Consider the following 23,775-nt stretch of genomic DNA (forward strand, 5'->3'; position numbering starts at 1 on the left):
ATCATTTTTTGTCACATTTTTGTCTTTTTTTTTTTTTTGTTAATTTTTTTTAATTTTTCTGACAAATTTTATTCACATTTTTGTCTTTTTTTTGGTCAAATTTTTGTAATTTTTTGTCTTTTTTTTTGTAATTTTTTGTCAATTTTTTGTCTTTTTTTCTCACATTTTATTTTTTTAAGGTTTTTTTTGTCAATTTGTTTTAATTTTTGTGACAAATTTTACTCACATTTTTGTCTTTTTTTGTCAATTTTTTGTCTTTTTTTTGGTCCAATTTTTGTCATTTTTTGTCAAATTTTAATCACATTTTTGTCATTTTTTTGTCACATTTTTGTCTTTTTTTATTTATTTTTTTGACAAATTTTTGTCATTTTTTTGTCAAATTTTTGTCTTTTTTTCTCACATTTTTGTCATTTTTGTAATATTTTTTTGTCCATTTTTTTTTAAATTTTTGTGACAAATTTTACTCACATTTTTGTCTTTTTTTTGGTCCAATCTTTGTCATTTTTTGTCGAATTTTAATCACATTTTTGTCATTTTTTTGTCACATTTTTGTCATTTTTTATCCATTTTTTTTATCAAATTTTTGTCAATTTCTTGTGACATTTTTGCCACTTTTTCATCCATTTTTCGTCACTTTTTCGTCACATTTCCATCATTGTTTTCGTCTCAGTTTTGTTGCTTTTTCACAGCTTTTTTCCAGAAGCGTTTGGATTGGGGTAAAGCCAAACTGTAGATAAAGTGCTCGGTTCAGGCGGGAGTTAAGGGGTTAGATGTTCGTCGTTGTTCAGCTTTAGCCGCGCTCGCTCGCCGTCACAGGAGCCGCTGCAGAAGGGCTTTTATTTCGATGTAACTCCGTAATGTTGTTTTATTTTATGTTCTTGTTTAGGACCAGACTCCGGTTTGAATGTTTTATTAAAAGAACGAGCCAGACTCTCGTGTTTTATCGATGTTTCTAAATGTAGATCAGTTCTTGTCCAGCAGAGGGCGCCCCAGGGCAGAACTCTCCTCATGCTTTTGTACCTTGTGCTTGATGCATTTGATAAATAAAGTTGGACTTGATCTGAGGCGGAGCTTCTTTCATCTCACACTCACCAACAAATGAACAAAGACCTCCCTCCCTTTATTTAACCAGGTAAAAGGAGATTTACTCTGTTTTACACTCTGTCCTGGCCTGACTGTGGTGAAGGTTTATTTGGAACATTTCACAGACGACAAAGATTCTTTCTGTAAATCTTTATTTACATTTTACAAACACAATCTTTCTGCTGAATCAGACAAACACTTTTCTGTTCAGAGTCTGAATCGATCTAATGAAGTGTTGAGTTCTTCAGGTCACGTGACCTTTGCAAACCTCCCCATGTATTCCTGTAATAGTTAATAATAATAATAATAATAATAATAATAATAATGATGATAATGATAAAAAAAATAAAAAATAAATTATAATAAATAAAAATAAATAAATAATAATAAAATAATAAAAAATAAAATAAAATAAAATAAAATTAATAAGAATAAATAAATAAGAATAAAATAAAATAATAAGAATAATAATAATAAATAATATTGAAAAATAATAACAAATAATAATAATAATAATACAAAATAATAAGATAAAAAAATATAATTTAAAAAAATAATAAAAACAATAATAAGAAAATAATAAAAATAATAAAAAAATGAAGAAAAAAAAAGAATTACAAGAAAATAAAATAATAATAAATAATAATATTAAGAAGTAATAACAAATAATAATAAAAATAATAATATTAAAAAATAAATAATAATAATAATAATAATAATAATAATAATAATAGGTTACATTGACGACATTATGTCATGATATGAAAAGTAACGGAGTCCCAATGTTTTCTCTGATCATTATTTGGAAAGATTCGATTCACAAACCGTCTCTGGCTGAAAGTCCTTTAATCATTAGCTTCACTCGTGCCTTTGTGAGACGGTCATGTGACCTGAGATCCTCTGTGCTGAGAGAGAAGACGCTGGACTCTGTGCCAGTTTTTGTTTCATATGGAAATGTCCAACTGTTACAGAGATTAACCCTGAGCTCAGCGATCTCAGACCCCGGGGGGGGAGTTGATGTGTACCTGTCTGGTCTTTGTGTGTGCGCTCAGTCAAACAAAAAGACCAAAGATGTTGTTAGCATTTGGCCTCTCGCAGTGTATTCCTATGGCTCCAAACGGGGGTGAAGTTAGAGGCGACCGAGCTCTTCCACAAAGACCAGACAGGTACGGATCAACTCGTCTAAGCTCAGGTAAGAACATGTCTCAGTCTGGAAAACACTGGCCTGTTCCTTTAACCTCTTAACTCCCGCCTGAACCGAGAGGATCTTTTTCCTCACGGCAGCAGATTTTTTTTCCATAATTTTTTTGTTGGGTATTCAACTCATTTATGTAACTTTTTTGTCATTTTTTTTATCATTTTTTCTCACATTTTTGTCATTTTTTGTCCAATTTTTGGTCATTTTTTGATCATTTTTTTGGTCATTCTTTGTCACATTTTTAAAAGATTTTCGTCGATTTTTTTTAAATCAATTTTTTGTCATTTTTTCCACTTTTTTGTCATTTTTTTGTCATTTTTTGTAATTTTTTGTAATTTTTTTGTCAAATTTTTATCCAATTTTTGTCGTTTTTTGGTCATTTTTTGTCACATTTTTGCCTCTTTTTCGTCAATGTTTCATCACTTTTTTGTCAATTTTTTTCACTTTTTCGTCAATTTTTTATCAAATTTTTGTCTTTTTTTTTCGTACATTTTGGTAATTTTTTGGTCACATTTTAGTAATTTTTTTGCCACTTTTTCATCAATTTTTCGTCACTTTTTTGGTCATTTTTTGGTCACATTTTTAAAAGATTTTCGTCATTTTTTAATCAAATTTTTGTCATGTTTTTTTGTCACATTTTTGTAATTTTTTTGTCAAATTTTTATCCAATTTTTGTCGTTTTTTGGTCATTTTTTGTCAAATTTTTGCCTCTTTTTCATCAATGTTTTCTCACTTTTTTCTCACATTTCCATCATTGTTTTCGTCTCAGTTTTGTTGCTATTTTCCCACCTTTTTTCCAGAAGCTTTTGGATTGGGGTAAAGACAAACTGGAGAAAATGTGCTCGGTTCAGGTGGGAGTTAAGGCGTTAAGTAAAAAAAACCTGGTCTTTATCTCGTCTGTCGATCTGAGCGGGAAAGACTCAAGAATGTTCATCGAAAATGTGAATGTGTGTCGGAGTAAATTGACCCGATGGAATCACAGTTTACAAGTTCAATACTGGAATTATAAAAAATCATATTCTTTATTGTTAGATTTACAACCTGTTCCTTTACAAAACCAGAGCCGCCTCTTCAAAAACATGTGAACAAGAGGAATGTAAAAACCGTCCCGCCGCAGATCTCAGTCCCGGCTGCTCCCGAAGTTCGCCACCGTGGTGCGTTTCCTCCCGAAGCGGAAGCCGAAGCCGCCCTTCTCCCGGCTGACGGCCTGCAGGCCTCCGGCCACCGCGGTCAGGGCCTCCGACAGACGCTCCCCCTCCTCCAAATCCCTCTGGAGGTCCTCCCGCTCCGACCGCGCCAAGGCCCAGTCCAGGTACAGGTCCTCATGGGAGTCCGAGCCCAGGCCTGGACCCAGGTCTGGAGCCAGGTCTGGACCCAGGTCTGGACCCAGGTCTGGACCCAGGCCTGGACCCAGGTCTGGACCCAGGTCTGGACCCAGGTCTGGACCCAGGTCTGGACCCAGGTCTGACCGGACCCAGGAGGGAAACAGCTCCAAGGCGTCCAGCTGCGGAAAACACACGAGTCCATGAGGAAAGAACCAGGAGCAGAGGTGGAAGAACATCCAAAATCATGACTCTCTTTACTTTAACCTCTGACCACCCCCCTAAACTGAACGCATGCTGTCCTCTTTGGCTATAGGCCTGTGTAACACCTCATTTGAAAGCTAAGACCCGCAAAACTGATCTTTTTCCTCGCGTTGTTGCAGTGTTGTCACCTTTTTTTATGTTATTTTTTTTTTTCTTTCCAAATTTTGGTCAAATTTTTGCTAAGTTTTTGTCACTTTTTGGTTGAGTTTTTCTCACATTTTTTTTGTTTTTTTCCCCCAACTTTATTTTACATTTTTAAAGGAATAGGCCACCGTTTTTACATACTGAGACATGTTCTTACTAGGGCTGCAACTAACGATTATTTTGGTAAGCGATTAATCTACCGATTATTTTTACGATTAATCGCTTGGCTGTGAATGGTGTATGAAAATTGTATTTTTTCATTTATTTTTAATCACATAAAGCTAAAGTGGCATCTCTTGAGGACATGTTGATGGAGTAAACTTAAACTGTGTTGTAAAGTGTTTTTGTAGTGCCAGTTCTGCTTTATTAATTGGATGAGACACAGACCGATATCTGTGAAATTTTCAATGTACAAAACTCTACAGACTCTAACTTGAAAAACAAAGTAGGTTTCCATCAAAAATGAAAAATGTTCATGTAATTTTTGCTCTTTTTAAGTCTGTGTTTACTAGAAAACGATTAATCGATTACTAAAATAGTTGACAACTATTTCAATAATCGATTAGTCGTCGATTAATCGATTAGTTGTTTCAGCCCTAGTTCTTACCTAACCTTAGCCGAGTTAATATATCCCCGTCTGGTCTTTGTCCGTGCGCTCACACATACGCAGCCTCTCCCACATGTCACATAGCTCCAAAAAAGCTCACGATAGAAGCTACCAAGCTCTTCCACGTGTTCCCTATTTAAATAAAGTTACGTGAAGTGTTTTCATGCGAAGTATATTTACACAGAAATGTAGCATGTCGATTTTATAAGCAGATAAAAAGGGGGACTATATTGTGAGGCGTAATGATACGAGGAGCACAGCGTCCGCGCAGTAACTCCTAAAGACTTCCCCCGCTCACTTCCGTCAATAGAAGCTGCGACCAGACGGGGATATATTAACTCGACTAAGGTGAGGTAAGAGCATATCTCAGTATGTAAAAACGGTGGCCTATTCCTTTAAGGCACATAACAAATACAAGTGAAAACCCACTTTTCAAAACAGACTATGCCAAGATAGACAGAGAAAAACAATGGAACACTCACCAAAATCATAAACACACAAAAAAAAACATTACATTCATCATAAAATAATTTCTCAATAATCTAAACGAGACCAGACGAACAAAAAACAACAACAAAAAAGGACCAAGACGAAAAGCCGGTGCAGGGAGTTAGTTATGTTGATATGAGCAAACTGTTTAATCGGGAACAAAAGGGAAATTAATTCTTCTGAGAGTCTCAAATAAAGGGTTCCATGTTTTAGAACATTTGTCAAGGGAGTCTTTCACAATAAAACACATCTTTTCTAAGCCAATGAGCCAGTGAATATAAGATGGAGGTTGTCGGGCTTTTCCATGTTGTTAGTAAAGCCCGACGTGCCAGAAGAGTCGTGAAAACCAGAGACGATTTCTGAGAAGCTGAGAGACGAACCCGAGAAGGTGCAACAGTGAGTGGATTTACCAACTACACCCGACATGATTTCAAAAACTTTATCTCGCACATTTTTTAAAACATTTTTGTCACATCTTTGTTGAATTTTTGTCACTTTTTGGTTGAGTTTTTGTCAATTTTTTGTCAAATTTTTGTCAAATTTTTGTCAAGTTTTTGTTGAATTTTTGTAAATTTTTTGTCAAGTTTTTGTGGAGTTTTTGTCACTTTTTGGTTGAGTTTTTGTCAAGTTTTTGTCACATTTTGTTTTAAATTTTTGTCAAATTTTTGTCACATCTTTGTTGAATTTTTGTCATTTTTTGTCAAGTTTTTGTTGATTTTTTGTCACTTTTTGGTTGAGTTTTTCTCACATTTTTGTTGAATTTTTGTTGAATTTTTGTCAAGTTTTTGTCACATTTTGTTTTAAATTTTTGTCAAATTTTTGTCACATCTTTGTTGAATTTTTGTCATTTTTTTTGTCAAGTTTTTGTTGATTCTTTGTCACTTTTTGGTTGAGTTTTTGTCACATATTTGTCAATTTTTTGTCAAATTTTTGTCAAATTTTTGTCAAGTTTTTTTTTAATTTTTGTTACATTTTTGTCCAATTTTTGTCACATCTTTGTTAAATTTTTGTAAATTTTTTGTCAAGTTTTTGTTCAGTTTTTGTCACTTTTTGATGAATTTTTGTCAAGTTTTTGTCACTTTTTGGTTGAGTTTTTCTCACATTTTTTTTTTACATTTTTGTCACATCTTTGTTGAATTTTTGTCATTTTTTTTGTCGCGTTTACATCCTTGTTTTCTTCTCATTTCTTTGTGGCTGTTTTGGTGCTTTTTTCCCCAAGAAGCTTTTTGATTCGGGTAAAGCCGAACTGGAGAAAACGGGATCTGTTCAGGCGGGAGTTAAGAGGTTAAAGGTTTTTATGTGGAAAAACCTTTACATCCGTGTGTATTTGAGACTTCTCAGAGACCGTGCGGAAACTCCACTGAAATCAAACCTGTTTTCACGGAGACTCCCTGGAGACTCCCTTATCTCCAGGGGACGTCTCGGAGACGTCTCTCGGACCAGCAGCGACTCCAGTCTCCACCCAGTCTCCAAAAACCAGACAGGCAACACCTCCTACAACTCCCCCCGGCGAGAGAGTTCCTTTCCTCACCAGATCCAGACTCCGGTCCGTCCTCGGGTCCGGGTCTCGGTCTCTGTGTGGTCTCCGGTCCGTCCTCGGGTCCGGGTCTCGGTCTCTGTGCGGTCTCCGGTCCGGTCCGGGGTCCAGCAGAGCCTGGAGCAGGTGCAGGGCTGAGCGAGGAGGCTGGTCCGTGGGCAGAGGAGCGGAGGAGGCCTGGGGGGGGCAGAGGAGAACCAGAGCCAGGAGCAGGAGGAGAGGAGAGGAGGCGGAGGATGGAGACTGCATCTGGACCAGACACAGAGACGAGAGACGAAGAGGAGGAGTCAGGAGAGGAGGAGACCTGGAAAACCAATATGTAACTGCAGGATCTGCTCAGGACAGACGACTGACAGGGGCGGACTGGCCATATGTCCTGTATTCTGGAAGAGCACAGAAGGGCCTCCAGTCCCGCCTCAACCGAGCTTTACCCAAATCTATGAGCTCAAAAGAAAAGCATCAAAATAGCGAGAAAAAGAGGATGAAAACATGAGAAAAACACAAAAAAACACAACAAAAAATGATAGAAAAAAATTAAATTAAGAATTAAAAAAAAAATGTGACAAAAACTCAACAAAAATGCAACAAAAATGTGACAAAAATTCAACAAAAATGCAACAAAAATGTGACAAAAATGTGACAAAAATTCAACAAAAACTCAACAAAAATGTGACAAAAATGCAACAAAAATGCAACAAAAATGCAACAAAAATGTGACAAAAATGTGACAAAAATTCAACAAAAATGTGACAAAAATGTGACAAAAATGTGACGAAAATGTGACAAAAATTCAACAAAAATTCAACAAAAATTCAACAAAAATTCAACAAAAATTCAACAAAAATTCAACAAAAATGTGACAAAAATTCAACAAAAATGTGACAAAAATTCAACAAAAATGTGACAAAAATTCAACAAAAACTCAACAAAAATGTGACAAAAAATCAACAAAAATGTGACAAAAAATCAACAAAAATGTGACAAAAATGTGACAAAAATTCAACAAAAATGTGACAAAAATTCAACAAAAATGTGACAAAAATTCAACAAAAATGTGACAAAAATGTGACAAAAATTCATCAAAAATTTGACAAAAATTCAACAAAAATGTGACAAAAATGTGACAAAAATGTGACAAAAATTCAACAAAAACTCGACAAAAATGTGACAAAAATTCAACAAAAATTCAACAAAAATTCAACAAAAATTCAACAAAAATGTGACAAAAACTCAACAAAAATGTGACAAAAATTCAACAAAAATTCAACAAAAATTCAACAAAAATTCAACAAAAATGTGACAAAAATTCAACAAAAATGTGACAAAAATTCAACAAAAATTCAACAAAAACTCAACAAAAATGTGACAAAAAATCAACAAAAATGTGACAAAAAATCAACAAAAATGTGACAAAAAATCAACAAAAATGTGACAAAAAAGACAAAAAAAAGACAAAAAACATACAAAAGGTGACACAACACAGCAACAGCGCGAGGAAAAAGGTCCGTTTTGTGGGTCTTAGCTTTCAAATGAGGTGTTACACAGCCAAAAGAGGACAGAATCCATTTGGTTTAGGCGGGGGGTAAGAGGTTAGAACATGTATTTGTGGAAGTGTCACAATTACGCTCATTTGGGCCAGGCTGGTCAGAGTCCAGGGCTGGTTTTCAGTCCCAGTCCGGCCCTGGGAACAGGGATATGGTCATCAAAGGCATAAGTCTGAGATGTTTCGGTCCCGTGAGTCCGTCAGTAAAAGCCTGAGTGAGACTTTGGACCTGCTCTGAGATGTTTCGACCCCGTGAGTCCGTCAGTAAAAGCCTGAGTGAGACTTTGGACCTGCTCTGAGATGTTTCGGTCCCGTCAGTGAAACTTTGGACCCGCTCTGAGACGTTTCGGCCCCGTGAGTCCGTCAGTAAAAAGCCTGAGTGAGACTTTGGACCCGCTCTGAGATGTTTCTGTCCTGTGAGTCCGTCAGTAAAAGCCTGAGTGAGACTTTGGACCCGCTCTGAGATGTTTCGGTCCCGTGAGTCCGTCAGTAAAAGCCTGACTCTGAGACGTTTCGGTCGGTTCTTACCTTGTGAGGTCGGTCTCCTGCTCAGTCTTGACTCTGGAGCCGCTCGGAGCTTCTTAAAAAGCCGTGGGTTTGACGGCGGTGACGCACTCGGCTCGTCTTCATTCCTGAGCCGCGGAGACGAGCCCGGACGCTCCGCTAATGGGGGGGTGTGGGTGTGGGGGGGGGGAGTGTGTGTGTGTGTGTGGGGGGTGTGGGTGTGGGGGGGGGTGTTTGTGTTTAGGGGAGATGTGGTGATGAAGTGGCGCCTGATTGAGCAGAATTAGCCAAAGTGTCGTCAGCGCTCGTTAACCGGCGCCTCTTCAGCGCCAAGGTCGGGTCACCGGGACACGGCGAGGGCCGCGCGAGAATGTCCGCGAGGCCTCGGTCATTATTCACTCAGACTCGTCAAGATCAAACTGTGGAGCCATGAATGAACTCTTTTTCCTCACGTCATCAGATTCTTTTTCCATCTTTTTTTTGTTGGGTATTCAACTCATTTTTGTCATTTTTTGTCACATTTTTGTAATTTTTTTTTCCAAATTTTTGTCTCTTTTTTTGGTCACATTTTTGTCATTTTTTCATCAAATTTGTGTGTTTTTTTTTTTTTTTTTTAATCAAATTTTAGTCATTTTATCGTAAATTTTTTATCAAATTTTTGTAATTTTTTTGATTTTTTTAGAATTTTTTTGTTAATTTTTTGTAATTTTTTAGTGATTTTTTGTATTTTTTTGTATTTTTTTGTATTTTTTTTTCTTCTAATTTTTATCACATTTTTGTCAAAAATGTTCACATGTTTGTATTTTTTTGTCATTTTTTGTATTTTTTTTTAAAATTTTTATCACATTTCAGTCATTTTATCGTAATTTTTTTTGTCATTTTTTTGTCATTTTTTTGTCATTTTTTTGTCAATGTTTTCTCACTTTTTTGTCACATTTCCATCATTGTTTTCGTCTCAGTTTTGTTGCTATTTTCACAGCTTTTTTCCAGAAGCTTTTGGATTGGGGTAAAGCCAAACTGGAGAAAATGTGCTCGGTTCAGGTGGGAGTTAAGGGGTTAAACTCTTCTGTAGGGCGGGTTTTATACCTGGAAACTACTTTTAATTATTACTAATTGTGAAGAAATACTGAAGATGACATTATGATGCAGCAGACCCTTCGGCCAATCAGACGCTCAGACTCCCTCCAGCTGATACACGAGCGAGTGTCAAATCTCATGGGGCCCTTTCAGGGAGTGTGCGATGGTCACGGGGCGAACGGGGGACACAGAGTCCGACACTGGGACAGCGCTGGGGGTGGACAGAGGAGCGCCCCCCACAGGTTTGGCAGAAGGGGGCGCCTTCCAACCTCCTCAGTGTAAATGTGAGCTGAGTTTCTTCAGAGTGAGACTTTAGGTCAGACATGAGTGACAGTAACATGAGGCTAAACACAGTGAGCTCTTTGTTTGCAGTAAAAAGGCTGAGGCCTCATTGCTCTGAAGAAGGAAGTCATGGAGCTTCTGCTTTAGACAGAACTTCAGACTCTGCTGCAGGTAAGAGTCATATCATATTCTGAAACTCAAATATGTAGTAAAAACATAATATATGGAAAATTATTATTACAATTACAAAAAGAAAAATATTTGAAAATCCTGTATCTAATCAAAAAACAAACCCTTGTCATGTGTATCTGCTGTTTGTCATGTTTGTCCCAGTTCCTCTGAGTCGTGGTGCAGCAGGACTGATGTGGACAGATGTTACAGAAGAAGCTCGTGAGGTTCATTTCTTCAACAGTTTCTATAGTTTTTATTAAGACACGGTGGCGCAGCGGTCCCGGGTTCGATTCCCACCTGGACGGGGCCTTTCTGTGTGGAGTTAGCATGTTCTCCCCGTGTCTGCGTAGGTTAGTGGTAGGTTAGAAAAAACATGTGCAATAGGTGAATCCACCAGCCAGGTGTTTCTGACCACCAGCCTGGCTCCACATCATGGAGACGGGTCCCCGAGCGCCGGCCCACGCTGGAGCTCACTGCTCCTACAGGTCGCCCCATGCGATACTGAGGGCGGGTCAAATGCAGAGAACTCATTTCTCTACAGAGATTAATACAGTATAACTTAACTTAGTAACTATTTTCTCCAAAGTAAAAGTAGATCTACCACAGTCCTGTCCACATCTGTCACGGTCCACCAGGACCCACCACGACTCACACGACACACATGACCTACAGCAGATACAAATGACAAGGGCTTGTTTGGGTTTTCTGTTTTAGAAGAGAGTCAATAAAAAAAAAGATACATAGATACAGAAATAGATACAGGATTTTAAAATATTTTTCTTGTTGTAATTGTAATAATAGTTTTTTAGGTTTTTACTCCATATTTGAGTTTCAGAATATGATATGACTCTTACCTGCAGCAGAGTCTGAAGTTCTGTCTAAAGCAGAAGCTCCATGACTTCCTTCTTCAGAGCAATGAGGCCTCAGCCTTTTTACTGCAAACAAAGAGCTCACTGTATTTAGCCTCATGTTACTGTCACTCATGTCTGACCTAAAGTCTCACTCTGAAGAAAGTCAACTCACATTTACACTGAGGAGGTTGAAGGGCGCCCCCTGGTGTCACCTGCATCCAAATGCCCGGAACATGACAGCGGAGGCGACACGTCCTCACATCTGAATTGACAAAATGTCGCAGTGAAAATGTGTGAAATCAGAAGTGGAGGCTCCAGCGCCACCTTTTATGGTTGTCCATGTTCTGACAATAACAATAAATGTGCCCAAAAGGACTGAAGTAAAACACATGAGGCCGTTTGGGTCAAAACAAACTCTTTATTCTTACTTTAATTTCACACAGTTTTGAAAAGAATATTCTGTAAATCCTCCGTCATAAAGACACTAAAGCCGCCTCCTCTCTCGGATCTGTTGGTCTTCAGGGTCTGAGGACGATCCTTTTGAACCGTGTGTTTCACTCACACCGATGTTAAACATACTTTTAGAAACTAGAAGGTCTTAGCTTTCAAATACGGCATCACACTGGCCTGTAGGAGACGCTCTGGCCTTCAGGGAGCAGGTTAAAAGAACGCGTGTGGGTGGTGCTCCCCTCTGAGCGCGTGCAGAGCGGCCCCCGGTGCATCATGGGAGTCGTAGTCCGGGCTGATGGGCGCCATGAGCAGGGACAGCTGCGATTGGTCGATGGTGCTGGCGAAGAACGGCGGCGAGGGCGGGGCTAAGGGTCCCAGGTGAGCGAAGGGGGCGTCGCCCACATCGGGGGCGTTGTTCAGAGAGCGGCGGAGTCTGGCCCGGGCGTTCTGGAACCAGACCTGAAACACAGACCGGGACTGAAACACAGACCAGGACTGAACCAGACCTGAAACACAGACCGGGACTGAACCAGACCTGAAACACAGACCGGGACTGAAACACAGACCGGGACTGAACCAGGACTGAACCAGACCTGAAACACAGACCAGACCTGAAACACAGACCGAGACTGAACCAGACCTGAAACACAGACCGGGACTGAACCAGACCTGAAACACAGACCGGGACTGAAACACAGACCGAGACTGAACCAGACCTGAAACACAGACCGGGACTGAACCAGACCTGAAACACAGACCGGGACTGAAACACAGACCGGGACTGAAACACAGACCGGGACTGAAACACAGACCGGGACTGAAACACAGACCAGGACTGAACCACAGACCGGGACTGAACCAGGACTGAAACACAGACCAGGACTGAACCACAGACCAGGACTGAACCAGGACTGAAACACAGACCAGGACTGAAACACAGACCTGAAACACAGACCGGGACTGAAACACAGACCGGGACTGAACCAGGACTGAAACACAGACCGGGACTGAAACACAGACCGGGACTGAAACACAGACCAGGACTGAACCAGGACTGAAACACAGACCAGGACTGAACCACAGACCAGGACTGAACCAGGACTGAACCACAGACCAGGACTGAAACACAGACCTGAAACACAGACCGGGACTGAAACACAGACCGGGACTGAACCAGGACTGAAACACAGACCTGAAACACAGACCGGGACTGAAACACAGACCGGGACTGAACCAGGACTGAAACACAGACCGGGACTGAACCAGACCTGAAACACAGACCAGGACTGAAACACAGACCAGGACTGAAACACAGACCGGGACTGAACCAGGACTGAAACACAGACCTGAAACACAGACCGGGACTGAAACACAGACCGGGACTGAACCAGGACTGAAACACAGACCGGGACTGAACCAGACCTGAAACACAGACCAGGACTGAAACACAGACCAGGACTGAAACACAGACCGGGACTGAACCAGGACTGAAACACAGACCGGGACTGAACCAGACCTGAAACACAGACCAGACCTGAAACACAGACCAGGACTGAAACACAGACCAGGACTGAAACACAGACCAGGACTGAACCGGGACTGAACCAGACCTGACAAAAAAAATTACAAAAATGTGACAAAAAATGACAAAAAAGTTAGTGCATGATGCGTCTCTTATTGGGATGTTGTTAGGCACGTCGGGAGACGCTTCTGACGAAGACGGAAGTATTTCCCTTGTCCGTCGAAACGCGTAAGGTAATTGAACAGCTTTTGTTTGTTTCAACCTAGTGTCTTTTAAAAAGAAACCAAAAAGTTTATTACTCAAGAAGACACAATGAATGTAATAAAAGAAGTGAGTTGAATACCCAACAAAAAAATGATGGAAAAAAATCTGATGACGTGAGGAAAAAGATCCTCTCGGTTCAGGCGGGAGTTCAGAGGTTAAACAAAGAGACCGACAGTCTCAGAGCTAAAGAAGCTGAAATATCTCCAGGCTCTGTCAGAGTTATCGCTTCTGGATGTTGTTTTTACAGTGGGGCAAAAAAGTATTTAGTCAGCCACCAATTGTGCAAGTTCTCCCACTTAAAATAATGACATGTCTGTAATTTTCATCATAGGTAAACTTCAACTGTGAGAGACAGAATGTGAGAAAAAAATCCAGGAATTCACATTGTAGGATTTTTAAAGAATTTATTTGTAAATTATGGTGGAAAATAAGTATTTGGTCACTTCAAACAAGGAAGATATCTGGCTCTCACAGACCTGTAACTTCTTCTTTAAGAAGCTCTTCTGTCCTCCACTCGTTACCTGTATTAATGGCACCTGTTTGAACTGGTTATCTGAATAAAAGACACCTCCACAGCCTCAAACAGTCAGACTCCAAACTCCACTATGGCCAAGACCAAAGAGCTGTCGAAGGACACCAGGAAAAGAATTGTAGACCTGCACCAGACTGGGAAGAGTGAATCTACAATAGGCAAGCAGCTCGGTGTGAAAAAATCAACTGTGGGAGCAATGATCAGAAAATGGAAGACATACAAGACCACTGATAATCTCCCTCGATCTGGGGCTCCACGCAAGATCTCATCCCGTGGGGTCACAATGATCATGAGAACGGTGAGCAACAATCCCAGAACCACACGGGGGGACCTGGTGAGTGACCTGGTGAAGGACCTGGTGAAGGACCTGGTGAAGGACCTGGTGAATGACCTGGTGATTGACCTGGTGATTGACCTGGTGAATGACCTGGTGAATGACCTGGTGAATGACCTGGTGAATGACCTGGTGAATGACCTGGTGAATGACCTGGTGAATGACCTGGTGAATGACCTGGTGAATGACCTGCAGAGAGCTGGGACCAAAGTAAAAAAGGTTACCATCAATAACACACTACAACCACAGGGAGTCCCAGACGTGTCCCCCTGCTTAAGCCAGTGCACGTCCAGGCCCGTCTGAAGTTTGCCAGAGAGCAGAATGTCATGTGGTCAGATGAAACCAAAGTAGAGCTTTTTGGTATAAACTCAACTCGTGGTGTTTGGAGGAAGAAGAATACTGAGTTGCATCCCGAGAACACCAGACCTACTGTGAAGCATGGGGGTGGAAACATCACGCTTTGGGGCTGTTTTTCTGCTAAGGGGACAGGACGACTGATCCGTGTTAAGGAAAGAATGAATGGGGCCATGTATCGTGAGATTTTGAGCCAGAACCTCCTTCCATCAGTGAGAGCTTTGAAGATGAAACGTGGCTGGGTCTTCCAGCATGACAATGATCCCAAACACACCGCCCGGGCATCGAAGGACTGGCTCCGTAAGAAGCATTTGAAAGTCCTGGAGTGGCCTAGCCAGTCTCCAGACCTCAACCCCATAGTATATCTGTGGAGGGAGTTGAAAGTCCGTGTTGCTCGGCGACAGCCCCAAAACATCACTGCTCTGGAGAAGATCTGCAGGAGGAATGGGCCAAAATACCAGCTACTGTGTGTGCAAACCTGGGACAGACCTATAGTAGTCGTTTGACCTCTGTTATTGCCAACAAAGGTTATATTACAAAGTATTGAGTTGAATTTTTGTTATTGACCAAATACTTATTTTCCACCATAATTTACAAATAAATTCTTTAAAAATCCTACAATGTGAATTCCTGTTTTTTTTTTCACATTCTGTCTCTCACAGTTGAAGTGAACCTATGATGAAAATTACAGACCTCTGTCATTATTTTAAGTGGGAGAACTTGCACAATTGGTGTCTGACTAAATACTTTTTTGCCCCACTGTATATTCCTTCTTTTAAAACTAATTGTTTCTCCAACTCTTCATCCTCTGTGACTGACCTGTTTCTGAAGGGAGTTTGTTTATTAGCTCATTGTGATGGACGAATGTTTGAGCCTCTTGTCTGACCTGCTTGAGGTTCGCTTTGGGAGGAAACCAGGTTAAGCCGGGTCTGACCTGCAGGACCCTCTTGGGCAGTCCGGTCTGGTGCGAGAGCCTGGTCCAGTCTTTCCCGTCGGGGTTTTGCTTTTTACTGAAGTACGACTCGAGCGCCCGGATCTGCTCGCTGCGGAAACACGTCCGGATTCGCTTTTCCCGCCGGTGGACCTGCCCCTCCAACGAGCCGTCCGCCAATGGGCCGTCGCCGCTGCTCTCTGACTCCTCCCCCTCGGTGCCGGCGTGGCTTTCCCCTGTTTAACATAACACAAAGTCTCCAGTGCTCGTACATGTCTGAGCCACAGTCTGAGTTATACTGGTGCAGTACCGGGCGTGAGGTCCTCGGGGTAGCACGGCGCCTCCGGTGGAGACAGGCTGGAGCTGCAGTGGAACTGACAGAACAGACTCTGGCCCTGCACACAGTACAGAGACCCAGGCTCCAGCTGCACCTCGCACTCCTGGAAAACAACATCACAGAACTCGCCTCCTCTGCTTTTGAAATAGATTATAAAATAGATCTCAGTCAGTGTGTCTGTTTCTCTGTCTGACCTGGCAGGAGAAGCAGTGCTGGTGGAAGGTCAGATCTCCAGACTTCATGACCAGAGCTGAGGCCGGGATGGGCTGCAGACACCGAGCACACTCCCCCCCTCCGAACAGCCTGCAGACCAAAGAACAGGGTCAAAACCAACACTCTCCTCCTCCAAACAGCCTGCAGACCAAAGAACAGGGTCAAAACCAACACTCTCCTCCTCCAAACAGCCTGCAGACCAAAGAACAGGGTCAAAACCAACACTCTCCTCCTCCGAACAGCCTGCAGACCAAAGAACAGGGTCAAAACCAACACTCTCCTCCTCCGAACAGCCTGCAGACCAAAGAACAGGGTCAAAACCAACACTCTCCTCCTCCGAACAGCCTGCAGACCAAAGAACAGGGTCAAAACCAACACTCTCCTCCTCCGAACAGCCTGCAGACCAAAGAACAGGGTCAAAACCAACACTCTCCTCCTCTAAACAGCCTGCAGACCAAAGAACAGGGATAAAACCAACACTCTCCTCCTCCAAACAGCCTGCAGACCAAAGAACAGGGATAAAACCAACACTCTCCTCCTCCAAACAGCCTGCAGACCAAAGAACAGGGATAAAACCAACACTCTCCTCCTCCGAACAGCCTGCAGACCAAAGAACAGGGTCAAAACCAACACTCTCCTCCTCTAAACAGCCTGCAGACCAAAGAACGGGGTCAAAACCAACACTCTCCTCCTCCGAACAGCCTGCAGACCAAAGAACAGGGTCAAAACCAACACTCTCCTCCTCCGAACAGCCTGCAGACCAAAGAACAGGGTCAAAACCAACACTCTCCTCCTCTAAACAGCCTGCAGACCAAAGAACAGGGATAAAACCAACACTCTCCTCCTCCGAACAGCCTGTAAACCAAAGAACAGGGTCAAAACCAACACTCTCCTCCTCCAAACAGCCTGCAGACCAAAGAACAGGGTCAAAACCAACACTCTCCTCCTCCAAACAGCCTGCAGACCAAAGAACAGGGTCAAAACCAGCACTCTCCTCCTCCAAACAGCCTGCAGACCAAAGAACAGGGTCAACATCCATTGTAAAAAAAAAAACTGGGAGGAAAAATGGAAAATATTAGTAATAAAAAATTGGGCAAAAATAAAATATAAATTGGAAAAAAATGTCAAAAAATTGGCAAAAATTAAAAATAAATTAAAAAAAAAAAAAAGGCAAAAAATAGGCAAAAAAAAAAAAAAAAAAAAAAAAAAAAAGGCAAAAAATTGGGCAAAAATAAAAAAATTAATTGAAAAAAAAAATGGGCAAAAATTGGGCAAAAATAAAAAATTGACTGAAAAAAAATGGCAAAAAATGGGCAAAAATAAAAAAAAATTGATTGAAAAAAAAAAAATGACAAAAATTGGCCAAAATTTTTAAAAAAAATTGAAAACAAAAATGGCCAAAAATTGGGCAAAAACTTTTTTGGGAAAAAAATGGCAAAAAATTGAGCAAAAATTAAAAAATAAATTGGAAAAAAATTGAAAAAAATTGGGCAAAAATTAAAAATAAAGTGGGAAAAAATGGAAAAAAAAAATCAATTTTTTTTAAACAAAAATATGGAAAAAATTGGGCAAAAATAAAAAATAAATTGGAAAAAAATGGCAAAAAATTGGGCAAAAATAAAAAAAATTATTGAAAACAAAATGGCAAAAATTGGGCAAAAAAAAAAAATAAATTGGAAAAAAATGAAAAAAAAATAAAAATACAAAAAAAATAAATGGAAAAAATTGGGCAAAAATTAAAAATAAATTGGAAAAAAATGGAAAAAAATTGGGCAGAAAAAAAGGGAATGAAAATATAAGACTTTCCTGCTTTCGATACTTTCATTTTTTCCAATACCAGCATTTATTCTGGTGCGAGCTCATTCCTAGCTTCCCTAAAGCGCCCCTGCCTGACCCTGAGTGTTCCGTGTTCCGTGTTGCGTGTTGCGTGTCCCGTGTTGCGTGTCCCGTGTTGCGTGTGGCAGACCTGCAGTAGTCGTGCAGACAGTAGATGGCGCCGTCCCTCCAGAACAGCGAGCTGTGCGTCTGCAGCTCGCCGTGGCAGGCGCCGCAGCGGAGGCAGCTGTTGTGCCACGCCCGCCCCGCCGCCAACAGGAAGAAGCGATCGCCGACCAGCCCGCCGCAACCGCCGCACGCCATCGGCTCCGGCAGAGACGCCGGGCTGAGGGCCTGCACGTGACGTCACATGAGAACACGGATACACAACATGCAGAGAACACGGAGACACAACATACAGAGAACACGGATATACACTGCGTTCCAAATTACACACACGGGTTTGCGCAGCTAAAGGCACAATGAGGACGGTTTCTGCCAGACAAACACATCAGATTAAGAGAACAGATGCTACAAAGACTCATTTTCACACAGTCTTGTTCCCTGATGAGGCCGTGTGACCCTGGATGGTCAGATGGATGGAGGAGTGGATGGTTTTTGAATGGCTGCCATGTCCCAACAAGGCTGTGACGTCAGTAAGGAGGGGGCGGAGTCATGTTTTGGGCCAGAATCATGGGGAGAGATCTGGTCAGTCCCTTTAGGATCTCTGAAGGTGTAAAAATGACTGAGATCTTTCTTCTATGGGACCAAAACTGGCTGCTATGGGCATAAAAGGAGAGAAACTCATGATGTGGACCCCCTCCTCCCCTGACCTCAGCCCTATTGAGAACCTTTGGAGCCTCAAGCTAAACTTCTATGAGGGTGGGAGGCAGTTTTCATCCAAACAGCAGCTCTGGGAGGCTATTCTAACATCCTGCAAAGAAATCCAAGCAGAAACTCTCTAAAAACTCACAAGTTTAATGGATTTAAGAATGTGAAGCTGCTCAAAGAAGCTCCTATGGTGAAATATAACTTCACCTGTTATATATATTTTTTGAGTATGTTTAACCTCTTTCCTTAACCAAGCGCATTTTCTCCAGTTCCGCTTTACCCAAATCTAAAAGCTTCTCGACTGAAGAGAAAACATACAGAACTGTCTAAACTTTTGTATTTCTTTTTAAAAGCTTTTTCTGTTCCTTTTTTGTCACTTTTTTGTCACATTTTTGTTATTTTTTTGTCACATTTTTGTCACTTTTTTGTCACATTTTTGTTATTTTTTTGTCACATTTTTGTCACTTTTTTGTTATTTTTTTGTCACATTTTTGTCACTTTTTTGTTATTTTTTTGTCACATTTTTGTTATTTTTTTGTCACATTTTTGTCACTTTTTTGTCACATTTTTGTTATTTTTTTGTCATGTTTTCGTCACTTTTTTGTCACATTTTTGTCACATTTTTGTCACTTTTTTGTCACATTTTTGTCACATTTTTGTTTTGTTTTTTTGTCATGTTTTCAGCTTTTTTTATCGTCTTTTTGTTGTTTTTGTGTCACTTATTCATCCGTTTTTAGTCGTGTTTTTATGCTTTTTTTTTAAATTAAGATTTGGGTAAAGCCGAACTGGAGGAAAGAGATTTGACCGAGAGTGAACCTGGTGCAAACAGGATTAAGTCAACACTGACCGCCGCGTCCAGAAACAACATCAGATCCACTGTCTCACCGTCATGGCCGCCTCCGTCTGGTCTCCACGGTGACGGTCGTCGAGGAAGTCGTCGAGGGCGTGAGGCGACATCATCCTTCACGAGCTCCGCCCCTTGATCACAGAAACATGACCGAAAGTGACCCTCAGTGAGCTTTCCATCCCCCATAGAAATGAATGGTGAAGCCAGGCGCAAAACTAAAGTATGGTTAGTATTGTTACTTTATTATTAACATGTTATTAGCTGATGTTTAGTTTCTGACACACATTAACCTCTTAACTCCCACCTGAACCGAGCACATTTTCTCCAGTTTGGCTTTACCCTAATCAAAAAGCTTCTTGGGAAAAAAGCACCAAAACAGCCACAAAAATGAGAAGAAAACAAGGATGTAAACGCGACAGAAATGTGACAAAAACTCAACAAAAATGTGACAAAAACTCAACAAAAATGTGACAAAAACTCAACAAAAATGTGACAAAAATTCAACAAAAATATGACCAAAATTCAACAAAAATGTGACAAAAATTCAACAAAAATATGACAAAAATTCAACAAAAAGTGACAAAAAATCAACAAACATTCAACAAAAATTTGACAAAAATGCATCAAAAATTCAACAAAAATATGACCAAAATTCAACAAAAATGTGACAAAAATTCAACTAAAATGTGACAAAAATTCAAAAAAAATTCATAAAAAATTTGACAAAAATTCAAAAAAAATGTGACAAAAAATCAACAAAAATGTGACAAAAATTCAACAAAAATGTGACAAAAATTCAACAAAAATTCATAAAAAATGTGACAAAAATTCAACAAAAATGTGACAAAAATTCAACAAAAATTCATAAAAAATTTGACAAAAACTCAACAAAAATATGACAAAAATTCAACAAAAAGTGACAAAAAATCAACAAACATTCAACAAAAATCTGACAAAAATGCATCAAAAATTCAACAAAAATTCAACCAAAATGTGACAAAAATTCAACCAAAAATGATAAAAATGCAACAAAAATTCAACAAAAATGTGACAAAATTTCAACCAAAAAGTGACAAAAAAATGAACCAAAAAGTGACAAAAAATTCAACAAAAAAATTACAAAAACTCAACAAAAATGTGACCAAAATAAAAAAAAAGGTGACTCAACGCAGCAACAACGCGAGGAAAAAGATCAGTTTTGTGGGTCTTAGCTTTCAAATGAGCTGTTACACAGGCCTATAGCCAAAGAGGGCAGAAGGCATTTGGTTCAGGCGGGTGGTAAGAGGTTAAACATTAAGGATTTATAACAGAAACCTAAATGTAACAGTAACAGCTGGAAACATCTGGATCGTTCATCATTTGCGATGTTTGAGTTCACTGGACTCAATAATAATTCACTGCAGACCCGGAGCCGAGACAGATCCAGGACAGTGAGGCGGATCCGCCGTGACAGTGCGCCCTCTGCTGGTCGTGCAGATCCACAGCGGTGTTTGTTAACATTTAAGTTTTATAAGATTAGGGTCTTTTAGGAACAAAAAGAACAACCAATCTGTGTGCTGTTCAGAGTTATGTTATCTTTATTTAACAGAAGCGTCTAATTACACTTTCCAAGAGTTTTGTTTTGTTTTCAAGAAAAATAAGAAATAATTCAGCCTAACTCCCCATGTGCGTCAACATATCCATCAACCTTCCTCAGAGCTGATCTTGTCCAGCAGAGGGCGCACTCTCGCGGTGGATCTGTCTCAGGTTTGCAGCTTCCCCGACTCTCTGAACTCGCTAAAGTGCACACGTTAGGATCAAAAAGCAGCGTCTCCTTTTTATTTCTCTGTCAAAGCCGTGTCAGAAACATAGAAATAATATAACAAAGAATTGTAAAAGGTCCCGAGTCCTGTGGGAACCTTAAAGCAGTACTAAGTAACTCTTCCCCCTAGAGGTCATAAGCGCAACTGCAGGTGTAGTAGAAATTTACGATTTTTTAACTTATTAATTGTCTTGGAGAGTAAATACTCCGCTGACAGGAAAGGTGAAGGGAGAGAGGGTTACTGTGCATCCAATTATACAATGGAAATATTTTTTTTCACTCAAACTTGGCTGTAAATACTGTTTAAAGTGACGTTAGCCCGCAGTTAGCTTTGCCCGTTAGCCTGTTAGCTTCTTCTTCGTGATTCCATTAGTGTGTATTGCTTTCTCCGGACCGGTGGCAGTCAAGTTGCAAACATGGTTTTCTGTCCAGAGACACCAGGGGGAGATGAAAGACCCTCCAATCATCCCTTTAACACTTGTATCACCCCCACAGGGACTACGGGGAGGATTTATTAAGGTAAACACGTTACTTAGTGCTGCTTTAATGGCCGCTCTGTCTCCTCCTGTTCCTTAAAAGGGCCAAAAGGCGGGAAGCCCTGCACTCGCGTGGGTGGGCGGAGCCTCCACAGAGCTCCAGAGCGGCTAACAAAAACCAGCGTGGTCACATGGGTCACCTGGGTCACATGGGTCAGAGCGATTTTTAGATAAAGAAAAACTCTTTGGAGCCAGACTTGGGCCGTTTGAAGTCCCATTAGAATCAATGCTCCCAAGTGTCTCTTTGGAGTCGCCCCGGCCACCAGGGGGCGGTTTTACAGCCATGTCAGCTCCATCATGAGGACCATGGAGAAGCGTGATCCTCCCCCATTGGTTAGAAACGATGAATGAACGACACACTGTTTGGTATCCACGTGTAGCAGGAAAGACGCTGTAATCCAAATATGGTCATTTCCTTTGTTGGAGACAGCGGCGGCTAAAGACAGACAACAGCTCCCCCTGGTGGCCGTGTATCAGCCTTTGTGCCTCATGTATGTGTCATGTATGTGTCATGTATGTGTCGTGTATGTGTCATGTATGTGTCATGTATGTGTCATGTATGTGTCATGTATGTGTCATGTATGTGTCATGTATGTGTCATGTATGTGTCAGCGAGTCTCAAACACGCTTAGCAGCAGTATTTAAACTCTAACTGATCCGTCACGTCTTAACCTCTTAACTCCCACCTGAACCGAGCACATTTTCTCCAGTTTGGCTTTACCCCAATCCAAAAGCTTCTGGAAAAAAGCTGTGAAAATAGCAACAAAACTGAGACGAAAACAATGATGGAAATGTGAGAAAAAAGTGAGAAAACATTGACAAAAAAGTGACGAAAAATGGATGAAAAATGGAAGAAAAAGTGGCAGAAATGTCACAAAAATGTCACAAGAAATTGACGAAAAAATGAAAAAAATGTGTCAAAAAATTACAAAAAAATTTCCACAAAATTTGACAAAAATGTGATAAAAAATTGGACAAAAAAATGACAAAAAAAAGTTACGAAAATAAGTTGAATACCCAACAAAAAAATGATGGAAAAAAAATGTGATGACGTGAGGAAAAAGATCCTCTCGGTTCAAGCGGGAGTTAAGAGGTTAAATAAAAGTCTAACCGTTTGTAAAAGTAAAAGTCGTACCTGTTGTTGTCGTTGTTGTCGTTGTTGTCGTCGTTGTCGTCGTTGTCGTCGTTGTCGTCGTTGTCGTCGTTGTCGTCAGTCTCGTTGTCGTCGATGGATCCAAAGACGGAGCTCCGGCTGCTCCACATTTCTGTCTGCGCTCCCGGCCAATCAGAGGGCTCTAAACCACAGCGCAGGACTGGGATTGGCTCCTGGTCGCCTCGGTGACGCCATGGTAACCAGGTGTGTTCACGCGACAGGTGAGGAGCGATGTGATTGGACGAAGAAAGAGGAGAGAGAGGGAGGGGCGGAGTCTGGGGACTAATCAGGGGACCGTCAGACAGAAAAACAACGACGACTCAAGGGACTAAACCAGGACTAAACCGGGACTAAACCGGGACTAAACCTGGACTAAACCAGGACTAAACCTGGACTAAACCTGGACTAAACCAGGACTAAATCAGGACTAAACCGGGACTAAACCTGGACTAAACCAGGACTAAACCTGGACTAAACCAGGACTAAACCGGGACTAAACCGGGACTAAACCGGGACTAAACCTGGACTAAACCAGGACTAAACCTGGACTAAACCAGGACTAAACCGGGACTAAACCTGGACTAAACCAGGACTAAACCTGGACTAAACCAGGACTAAACCTGGACTAAACCAGGACTAAACCAGGAGTAAACCTGGACTAAACCAGGACTAAACCAGGAGTAAACCTGGACTAAACCAGGACTAAACCTGGACTAAACCTGGACTAAACCAGGACTAAACCAGGACTAAACCAGGACTAAACCAGGACTAAACCTGGACTAA

General features: G+C 40.8%; 1 protein-coding gene across 1 annotated transcript; it reads right to left on the reverse strand.

Moving 5' to 3' along the window:
* Positions 1-11,732: 11,732 nt before the first annotated feature.
* Positions 11,733-19,635, reverse strand: LOC306972839 (LIM/homeobox protein Awh-like; the record flags this gene model as incomplete). Its single annotated transcript, XM_079569546.1, has 6 exons — positions 19,541-19,635; positions 17,976-18,178; positions 15,991-16,099; positions 15,770-15,899; positions 15,463-15,695; positions 11,733-11,981 (listed from the first exon to the last, which is right to left on the reverse strand). The coding sequence occupies exons 1-6, from the start codon at positions 19,613-19,615 to the stop codon at positions 11,733-11,735; spliced, it is 999 nt and encodes a 332-aa protein (XP_079425672.1). The 5' UTR covers positions 19,616-19,635.
* Positions 19,636-23,775: the final 4,140 nt, after the last annotated feature.

The sequence above is a fragment of the Gobius niger genome (genome assembly GCF_951799975.1).
Source record: "Gobius niger genome assembly, chromosome: 13".
In the NCBI taxonomy this organism is placed as follows: Eukaryota; Metazoa; Chordata; class Actinopteri; order Gobiiformes; family Gobiidae; genus Gobius; species Gobius niger.